This window comes from Drosophila gunungcola (assembly GCF_025200985.1).
Source record: "Drosophila gunungcola strain Sukarami chromosome 3L unlocalized genomic scaffold, Dgunungcola_SK_2 000002F, whole genome shotgun sequence".
NCBI classification, from domain to species: Eukaryota; Metazoa; Arthropoda; class Insecta; order Diptera; family Drosophilidae; genus Drosophila; species Drosophila gunungcola.
In genome coordinates, this window is record NW_026453178.1 from 1,538,598 (window position 1) to 1,549,648 (window position 11,051).

The 11,051-nt window shown below is 41.9% G+C and overlaps 1 protein-coding gene across 1 annotated transcript; it reads left to right on the top strand.

Annotated features, from left to right (window-relative positions):
• The first annotated feature begins 3,132 nt into the window (after nucleotides 1-3,132).
• On the top strand, nucleotides 3,133-6,157 carry LOC128257575 (chromodomain-helicase-DNA-binding protein Mi-2 homolog). The gene is given in 2 exon segments (XM_052988639.1): nucleotides 3,133-5,112; nucleotides 5,114-6,157. Coding segments are annotated over 2 exon segments (2,682 nt in total). The 5' UTR covers nucleotides 3,133-3,231; the 3' UTR covers nucleotides 5,915-6,157.
• The last annotated feature ends 4,894 nt before the right edge of the window (nucleotides 6,158-11,051 follow it).

Consider the following 11,051-nt stretch of genomic DNA (forward strand, 5'->3'; position numbering starts at 1 on the left):
GAGTGTAACCTAAAAAATAATAAAATAATTTACCTGCAGTCCTTACAATTAATAAACAGTAAAATAAAATAAATAAAGAAAATTACTTAAGAGCTTAAAAAAATTGTACAATAACTTGAATCCCAAATATTTTGGTTCTGTGCAGAGAGCACTGGGGCTTTGATGCTGGCAAATAAGCACTGAGAGATACAGAAACGCGCCAGCAAATTGTGCGGCCGTCAAGGATGCCGGCAAGTGGGCCAATGTACACGATCCAGGGTCCTTTCGCCAGCGTTTGCCTGTAAACAAGTTCAGCCGCGCGCCTAAAAGTATGCAACAAAGGCACAAGTGAGAATCGCTTAATGAACATAGCGAGCTTTAACGAATTGTAAATGCGCTGCAACGAAAAAAAATCAACTTGTATTCAAACAAAAATAAAACGAAAAATACTTTGTTATTTTGATGACCATAAAGGTCACGAAAATTTAACAATCTTAACAAAATCCGTTTCAATCATATTTTAGATAAATAACTTCAGTTTAAATAATTACCTAAGATTAATCAAGACCATCAGGATATTCATTTGAATCCCTTACTGAATGTTACTTAATAAAAGTTGTTAAAATATTAGCAGCAAAATTATTAACAAAGGTGGACAATTGGAGGTGTTAATGTGAAATATGTTATTTCTCTGTCTATCTCTTTAATATTTTTATAGCTCTAAAATAATGAACCAATAAAAAATGATGATCAAGCCCTTCTAATCTTTTAATTTTATACCAGCATCCTGACACTTCTTCTTCAGCTTCGTTTCTCTTCCTTAAAGTTTCCCCATAAAATCACAACACCCTGGACTTCCACTGAAGGATCCCAGTTTCACAAAGGCTGAGAGTAGCTGCTGCTAGTGGAGGGTGAGTGGTTTGATCCAATATCTATAAATCAAAAGGCGTACAAAAACCTCTTTACAATAAGGCTTAATCACAATCAAGTGGGGGAGAACGAAAGAAAGTTTAAGCAGCAATCAAGGACAGCAAACAGAAACAGAAGACGGAGTTTGAAAAGAGCATTAGAGGATTACCAATGGGGCGCTAGAAAATTGAAACTCAGGCTGGTTAAAGTTGTCCCCCTCGCAATGGCCATAAAAAGCTTCATTGATTGATGCCAGTGGAATGTAATTGAATGTTTTCTAATTACGCCTCATTAGGATTACAAGTCGAACGGCCCAAGTGTTTGGCCTCATAAATATTTAGCTAAATGAAATCGAAAACGAAAATAGGAGCCTCGGCAATTGATTTCGGTGCGCATGTGATTGATTGTCTGCTGGCTGTAATGGGAATCCTTCTCGACGACACCATAAATGTCGTCTGTTGTGTCGCAGTCACACCTCCGCCTGACTGGCTCCCCAGATTGGGGCAGAGATATAGGGTCGTCGCTGCAAGGAGCGCCGCAATCCGGATGAGGGGATAAGGGGATGATGGGATGCAAAAAGCGGTGGCTCCGAGGCATGAACATGACGTATGAAAGTCGTAACAAAACACTTTGATTGATGATTGAAATGGCTCGGTGCTGGACTAGTGATGGTTGCGTGAGTTGGGACACGATTCATAGCAGCAGTCATGTAAAAAGTAAAATGATCTTGAGAACATAAGGATTTTCTCATATATGCTTTAAGAGGGTTCTCAGAAAAAAAAATGTATCAATTTAATGTCCGCAGGTCAACAAATAATGTAAAATAAAAAAGTTTAACATTTTCTGTTTTTATTAGAACAACAAGACCAGTTTCATAAAGACTTTCATCAAAACGATTATGATTTCTTATCAATTTTGCCTCAGAAAACCCTTAATATACAAATATTTTTTTCACATACATATATTTAAACAAACATTTAAGAAGTAATTGTATTTATTAAAACATAAACATTAACAGATAATTAAATTTAACTAGAAGTACTAAGCAGTACACATTTGTATCAAAGTATAAAGCTTCGTTCTCAAAAAAAAACTGACAAAAATAAGAAAAGTGTTTTAAAAAAACCTTTTTAATTTCCATGAATGTTTGTTTGTATAGGGTTCGATCCTTGCAAATAAATCGCAACCAATTCACGTAACCATCTCCAATCAGAACGACCACAAATCGCTGTCCTCGACCGCAAATCCACACCGTTATAACCAAAATGGAGTCCAGGGCCACCCAATGCGCCCCGCCAGCACGCACAGGTGCGCATAAGTTCATGATTCCATAATGTCTGTGACATGTGGCCATCAACTGGCCCTCACTTCTTTGTCCACCCACCAGTCGGCCACCCACTTTCACCGACTCTATCGGTGTGTGAGTGCGGTCGGTCAGGTCGGCTGTTACAAGGTTTGCGTTGGAGTTTGAGTTGGAGTTTGAGTTAATCCATTGTCCTCGTCCTGTTGGTGATGTTGGTGATGTCGATGTGGCCGCCGACTGTTGACGGTGTTTCTGTTGTTGGTGGCTTGTCTTTGAAATGTTTCGGCGGTCGCCGGTTCGTTGCTCTGCGGCTGGTTTTTGGTTTTCGGATACACGCATGCTTCGACTCGCGGATCACAACTTTAAATCACCGTTTAAGTTTGATTCAAGTTTCAACTTTAGGGCCATTTAAATCCGTTGAATTTTGTTTGAATCCATCTGGGGAAGATATTTTTTCGAAAATGCAGTGGTGCAGATAATTTCGGTCAGGTTATAAAAACATAGCCATATCCAAACTTCTTAAGGATAAACAATTTTATGTATGGGAGTGGCCGGCTCATTAACCGGATCTTAATTAGGTTCATATTTTTAGTTTCTTCTTAATTCCACCAAAAACTTATAGAGGTACTCCTTTTGAAAATCTGATTTCTGTAAAAGAAGTTATGAGCATAAAAGGGAAACTAATAGGGGTTATTTAGTTACATCTTTAAAACTGCAAGAAAACGGACTCAGGATTACAAGCCAGGGTTTAAAGGCAGATTCTTAAAAAATATAACTTAAAAAGCTTTTCAAAATGCGATCGATTTTTGAATTTCTGTAAATAAGCTAAAGACTGCTGCAATTTAACAGTGCGGAATACCCCATATGTAATAGTATTTTTTGAAGTACCATATTTTCTGGTTAGTATTTTCCTTAAAGAATTTTTAGAATGGTACTAAATATTACCTATGTTTGTTTGTCATTACATTGTGAAATGTTTCTCTGAATGAAAGCTTTAATTGAATTGCGTTTAATATTATTTGTCCAAACTATTTGTGAAAATGTCATCTGATCCCGATCACGATTCTTCTGTGAAGTCGAATAATGCTAACGATTCCAAGGTCAAACGCACAAAGAAAAAAGCCCAAAAGAGCGAATTCCGAGATGGAGAATTCTGCCAGATTTGCCAGGATGGTGGCAAACTGCTGTGCTGCGATTCCTGTCCCTCAGTTTACCACAGGACCTGCCTGAATCCTCCCCTGCAATCCGTGCCCAAGGGCGCTTGGCACTGCCCTCGCTGCAGTGCGCCGCCGGGAAAGCTCGAGAAGATCATGTCCTGGCGATGGACCCACCCAGGAGCCTCCACTTCGAAGCGATTGAAGGGACCCAGGGAACGCGAGTTCTTCATCAAGTGGTTGAACCAATCCCACTGGCGCTGCACTTGGGTGTCCGAGGAGCAGATGCACCTGCACCATGCCCCGACGATCCGTGCCTACCAGAGGAAGTACGACATGGAGGAGCCACCCAAGTTTGGGGATTTTGAGGGGGAGCTGGCGGATCGCTTCTACAAGAACGGCATAAAGCCGGAGTGGCTCAGGGTCCAGCGCGTGGTCAACCATCGCAAGGAGCCAGAGGGCACCATCAAGTATCTGGTCAAGTGGCAGGAGCTGCCCTACGACAAGGCCACCTGGGAGGAGGAAAACGCTGGCATACAAGGCCTCAATGAGGCCATCGACGTCTATAGGGATCTTCTAAAAGACAGCCAATCCAGTAAGCGTAAGCACAAGCCCATTACGGACCTTAAGAAGCACTACGAGGAGCAGCCTCTGTTCTTGAAGGGAACTGACCGCCAGCTGCATCCCTTCCAGTTGGAGGGCCTCAACTGGCTGCGCTACAGCTGGGGTCAGGGCATCAACACCATCCTGGCCGACGAGATGGGTCTGGGCAAGACCATCCAGACCGTGGCATTCCTGTACTCCCTGTTCAAGGAGCGTCACTGCTGCGGACCCTTCCTCGTGGCCGTGCCACTTTCCACTCTCGTCAACTGGGAACGGGAGCTGGAGCTGTGGGCTCCGGACTTCTGCTGCCTCACCTATGCCGGCAACATGGAGGCCAGAGCGGTGATACGGAAAAACGAGCTGAACTTCGTGGAGGGCAGCAAGTTTCATGTGCTGTTGACCAGCTACGAAATGATCACCTTGGATGCCACTTACTTAAAACCACTCAAGTGGGAGGCCTTGGTTGTGGACGAGGCCCATCGACTGAAGAGCGACCGGAGCAAGTTCTTCCGGATCCTGAGCGGCTATCAGAGCATTGCCTACAAGCTGCTGCTCACGGGCACACCGCTGCAGAACAATCTGGAGGAGCTGTTCCACCTGCTCAACTTTCTGAGCCCCGAAAAGTTCGACGACATGCAGGCGTTTCAGGACGAGTTCACCGATATTTCCAAGGAGGAGCAGGTCAAGCGCCTGCACGAGATGCTGGGGCCGCACATGCTGCGCCGCCTGAAGACGGATGTGCTGAAGAACATGCCCTCCAAGTCGGAGTTCATTGTGCGCGTGGAGCTGTCGGCCATGCAGAAGAAGTTCTACAAGTTCATCCTCACCAGAAACTTCCAGGCTTTGAACTCGAAGTACGGCGGCGGCGGTCGCTCCTGTTCGTTGCTTAACATCATGATGGAGCTGAGGAAGTGCTGCAACCATCCCTACCTCTTTCCCTCGGCTGCCCAGGGGGCCACCAGTTCGACCAATGGCCTCTACGAGATCAAGTCCCTGACCAAGTCCGCTGGAAAACTGGTGCTACTCTCAAAGATGCTGAAACAGCTGAAGGCGCAAAACCATCGGGTGTTGATCTTCTCGCAGATGACCAAGATGCTGGACATTCTTGAGGATTTTCTCGAGGGAGAGCAATACCAGTACGAGCGGATTGACGGTGGCACCAAGGGGCTCCACGCGTCAGGAGCCCATTGACAGATTCAATGCGCCCGGTTCGCCGCACTTTGTCTTCCTTCTAAGCACTCGAGCTGGCGGCTTGGGCATCAACTTGGCCACGGCCGACACCGTCATCATCTACGACTCGGACTGGAATCCGCACAACGACATTCAGGCCCTGTCGCGAGCCCATCGCATTGGCCAGGCCAACAAGGTCATGATCTACCGCTTTGTGACACGCAACACGGTGGAGGAGCGCATCATGCAGGTGGCCAAGCACAAGATGATGCTCACCCACCTGGTGGTGCGCCCGGGTGCCAATTTCACGAAGCAGGAGCTCGACGACATCCTCCGCTTCGGGACCGAGGATCTCTTCAAGGAGGACGGCAAGGTGGAGGCCATTCACTATGACGAAAAGGCGGTGGCGGAGCTGCTGGACCGCAGCAATCGCGGCATCGAGGAGAAGGAGTCCTGGTCCAACGAGTACCTTTCCTCGTTCAAGGTGGCCTCGTACGCCACTAAGGAAGAGAAGGATGCGGATACAGAACAGAAGGACCCGGCCTTCTGGAGCAATCTGTTGGGTGAACACCACCAGCAGAACCAGGAGAATGAGCTAAGCAGCATGGGAAAGGGCAAGCGAGTGCGCAAGCGTGTGAACTATAAGAGTGGCCTTGTTTTGTCTTCCAATAACTCGATGGAAGACGAAGACCCCAGTTGGCTGCCACCGGCTGATGATGAACAGAAAAAGGAGGGCTCCGAAAACATTCCCCCGTTGCATCCACTGACGGCATTATATAATGCTAGTAAAAACTAGATCGTTAGACAAGTCAGCTTTTTTTCAAGCTCTCTTCTTGAGCAGCTATATTTATGGTTAAATCTAAGATAATATTAGTTTGATCTAAAAAATGTTATCACTAAGGACAGATGAAAACTGTTGTTCAGCTTAAATCTTTTTCGTTTGGCATACTTCACCTTAACTTTCGAATAACACATTTTTATGTTAGTTAACATTTAATTACTTAATACTCACACTTGTAAAATCCTTGTAATCCATTTTGAAGAACAGTGTTAAAATTATGTTGTTATTATCATGTTATTTCAATAAACAAATGTTCAAAATTTCCATTAAAATTCATTAATAATTAACTGATTAATAATGTTGATCATAATTGTGTAATTCGCAAAAGGAGAAGCCAGCTAGCAAGGCACAGAATAATTATTAAGATAACCATATTGGCCATATCAAATCAGACACTAGGGTCAAGAGAAAACGATTCTGGCTGCGAACTCTCAGCTAAATGTCTGGTGAAATAATTAAATGTAATTCAATTAAAGACAGTTTATGCGTAAAATTTTATTAAAGCCTTGCTTTCGCAGAAAGGACGAGGCAGAAAAGTCTGAATGCCAGACAAACACAGCGGACACACAGCATCAGATCTGCAGTAAAACATAAATGCATGCCTGAGTAAGGACATCCTTATGTACGAGTGTATGCGTTCGCAATCAATTTATCATACGCCTGATTTGACTGCCAGAGCCCTGAAGCCGGCCATCAAATGGCCCCGAGCCATGTGAAATTTAACTGCAATGTAATTAAAATGAAATAAAGACCGAAAACAGAGTGCACGCACAGGTGATGACTGCCAGGTGAAAGAGTCCCGAGTCCAGGAGATCCCAAAAGTGTCTGGCCTTCCAATTACTTAGGTGCATTCGGTGACCAGCTCATGGACTTAATTCAGCATATTTAATCATCGCATACAATGGGAAAAGGACCAAGTTGTTTTCTAGATGACTTAATTTTGATTAAAATTTCTATAATTAAATTTTTGGGCTTGATTCGTTACCCAAATTATTGTATTTCCTTGCCAGGCTTTTGTAAGGCTATTATACAGTAAATATTTTTTAATAACAAGGTTGCACGTTTAAGTGCTGATTTTACATAATTACATGCAATTTTCCTGCTGATTAGGGCAATTAATGACTTAAAATAGGAGAGAAAAATGATTTTGCTGACAATGTGCACATTAAGAAAATCATTTCTCCTAACTAAATCAAATATTAGAATTTTTAATGTTTATTTTCTGTTTGTAATGTTTGTATTTTAAGGGGATCAAAGTTACTGCTCATCTTAAAATAAATATCGTATTTCCTATACCTCTGACTTGCATGAAAATCACCTAATTAATTGCTTGTGCTCTTGGCTAATTGGAACGTTATGTCTGCGCCAAAACAATGATCTGACAATTACATAAGCATTAGGTAAACGTAAACTCCCCCAACCTCCGCAAATCATATCGCCATAGTTTCCAACGTTCTATTCTCGATACCGTCTGCGTGGACGACTGTAATTGACACTTTGGACCGTCTGAGGAGCTGCACAAAGGACCAAAGACAATTGTCCTGATTAGACAGAGTCCTTCTCAATAAGGCAAGTCTATCCGTCAAGCGGACGCAAACTCCCCTATCGCCAAACTCATGTGTAAGCCGCATTATGCAGTCATCGCATAACTTATACGCAGTGTGGCGCACAAATTATCCGTTGCGTAAAACATCCGCACGAAGAACCTGGAAAAAAGGGACTCATACAAATTGAACGAAATTGCCGGCAACCTTTATACAATTACCAGAAAAAACCTAAAACGTAGCAGGAAAAAAGGCAGGGGTGCGGATACAAACCACCGGAGGGTCTCAGAAAAGGGATGCTGATATAAGGCAGGGGCTGCTTTGCAGTTCAAAGGATATTCAGAGGGATACAATTTATATACATACAATTTCTATACAATTAATAAATCAAATAATTATTGAAGTAAGAATAAAATTTAAAAACTTAAAAATGCCGACAAATTTAATAACTTGAAAATAATATTAAAATTTAATTGAGAACCTGTCAAAATCTCTCTTTGATTCTTACACTCATTGAAAATGAATTAACTTTAATTTTCCGTGAATTTTACTCTAAAATTTCTATACTTTGGATAGCTTGGATAATTCTTTCGAAAGAACCCTTTTGATCCCTCTCCGATGAAATGCCTCTGACCTTCAGAAACGGCTACCACTTAATGATAATTGCGCAGCTTAAAAATGAACCTCAAATTCTGGAGAAAAAAAGGAAAAGGACAGACCTAAACGCGAAATGAAAAAGGGGTCTCGATGCCTTTGTTGATATAGTACACCCACCCCATACTTAGTTTATATTTCCGGCCATACGCTGAATGTTTTAAGCCAACCAACAAAAATATTTACAGCTATTCGCCGCTTAACAACTTAGAGCATCAAAAAAATAATACAAAATCCCCAAAGCAAGCAGCAAGGAAAAGGAAAATGCCGGACAAAAGCCAAGTCCAACGCACATTTTTCACATAATTTCCTTGGGGATTAAGTTTCCACTTGGCCTTATGCCGATCGAAAGGAAAATGCAAAGGGATGGGGAGAAGGAAGAGGGACAACGAGGTCCTTTATTAATTTCGTGCCACAAAAGTAAATAGAAAACGGGGCGACCCGAGTAAATTTCATTAAAGGTCGACCGGGAGTTGAGTGGGCGTGGCAAGAGAGTGTAACTAATAGATAAAGTGCGATTACGATTTCTCGGGTCACAAATCACACGGCGACAGGAAATGACATTTGTTGTCGCTCGGAAAATGAAATAACCAAAATCGGTATTGGAGGTGGGTGGACTGTTGGTGGGTGTTGGTTGGGAAAATCCAAATCAAATTACAATCAGTCTGGCCTTAAACTGAATTTAGTTCCCATGTTCCATGTCCCTTCTTTCACGCGTTTTAAGCTTCCCATTTTGTTACTGCGGAATATTCTGCATAAAGAATTCGCCTGCAGGGCACCAAAAAATTTATGCGCACACCTCTTTCGGAATTTAAAAAAAAATGGAAGAAAAGTGCTAAAAATATCTGTAAAAAAGTATGAAACATGACTGCAAGCAAGAGAAAGAAAGGGGGTGGAGAAAGCAGAAGGCCGGGAGACGGGAGCGGCTTTCCTTCTTATTTTTCTTGGCGCGCACGGAATGGCGACAAAAGTGAACGGCGCATAAAAATAGCGGTAGCCTCACAACTTTTAAAGCGTCAAAAATGTGCTGTTGCGGTTTTCCAAGGGGAAAAAAGGGCGACAGCAGGATCTTATGGCGGAACCAGGATAAAATGAAATATTTCTACAACTTTATGCAGACAAAGGTTACGCCGGGGAATGTTAAACTATTGAATTCTCTGGAAAAGTTTTAAATTCTCTTACACTATTCGCTTTCATCAGAGTTCAGTTAGCTAATAATAGAATGTTGTTTTTAAATTTTATTAAATTTAAAGGTAAGTTAAATACTAGTTATACAGCTTATTTAATTGTGTATTTGTTTTAAAATAATAGTTAACGTTAATTAAGCTGTAATTGAACATAAGATGTATATTACGTTGTGGTGAAGTTTATTAAGATGTAATTTCACACAAAAATTATTTATTTAACTTGGTGGATAAATTTAGTCTCCTTTTAAATTGATCTCAACCATAAAAAAATAGTTTTTAATTTGTACTTTGAAAAGCCTTTATGTTATCTGTTCTATCATTGCGTGAAAAAAGAATTAAACACAGCCGTCCACTTCAACATGGGTATTAAGTCAAGTGTGAATTAAACGAAATATTTACCCACACCCGAAGACGAATTTACTGGTGGTGGAAAAAATAGATAGGTCTTTGGTCCGAGGATAAGGCTTGAAGTAAATTATAGACAAAATCAAGGCAATTAAATCAAAGCCACGTCAGTAACTCAAACAAGGAGGCCAGCGATTGGCTCATGAATATGCAACGAATGAGTAAGTGCGGCAAGGACTGTTGTCTGTGGGAGTGTGATTCCTGTGAGTGTTTCAGTGTTTGAGTGTTTGAGTGTTCTGCGTGAGAGTGAGTAGACAACGAGCAAGGGACTCTGCCAAATGGGGCAGCATTTTCGTGATTGAATTCATTGATGAACAACAACTGCCAGGGTGGCGAGACTTACAGCGTTTATGGGTACGCTATATAGCAATATTGTTTTATGGAAGTCAGAAAAATGTATGCAAAATATTTATTTAATTATAAGTAACTGAGTTTTTTCTTTAGAAGTTGTGAAACTTTTCTTCACCGCAGTTTAATTATAGAGAATGATTGCATGTTTTTTGTGTCAAGAACTAAATTTACAAGACGATTAAAAACACTATAAGCTTTTTTTATACTCTTATTTGAGTAGAAAATACTTATATAAGAACAGGACACATATATGTTTTTTGTAATACATTTCAGACAGCTACCAAAGAAAAAGTGTTTCTTTACAATAAAGTAAATTTTAATTTATGAAATGCCTTGCGTATAAACGTGTCAAGAGCGATTGCGAGTGAGTAGACCACAGCAATTGAAGTGTAAGCAAGTGATTGGCCACATGTGCCAAGCCGAATGAACCTCTGCATACCCTATGAAACCACCGCCCCAAAACCCCCTCTCCAAAAGCACCCCCTTTGTCCCCCCTCGAACGCTATCAGTGTCTGTCCATTTCGAAATGCACAACAGCGTGAAATGTGTGGCTGGGGGCATTGAAACAAATCACCTTGATTGATGATTGGCATTTTGCTGCCGAGTGGAGAGCATTGCCACTCCTCTGCTCGATTTTCTCGCCTTGTGTAAGCCAAAACCCCAAAAGTCGACCGCAATTAAATGAAAAGGCTGACAGGAAACCGTTGGGCTTGGGCCCAAAACTACCAGCTACCACCCACAACTCTTTGGTTTATTGCTGCTGCAGTAACAGGTGCAGAATGGCTTGGGGGCAATACCCCCTTTTTCCAGTTCCTCCCAGCCACTGCAGTTGTCAGCAATGCCAGTTGGCCTGAAATCGGGACATTTATCCCACCATTAAATCGAATTAAGAGTAACATTTGACAGTTTATTGTGCTAATTAAAAATTTCCAGAGTTTCGGTGGAGATTGA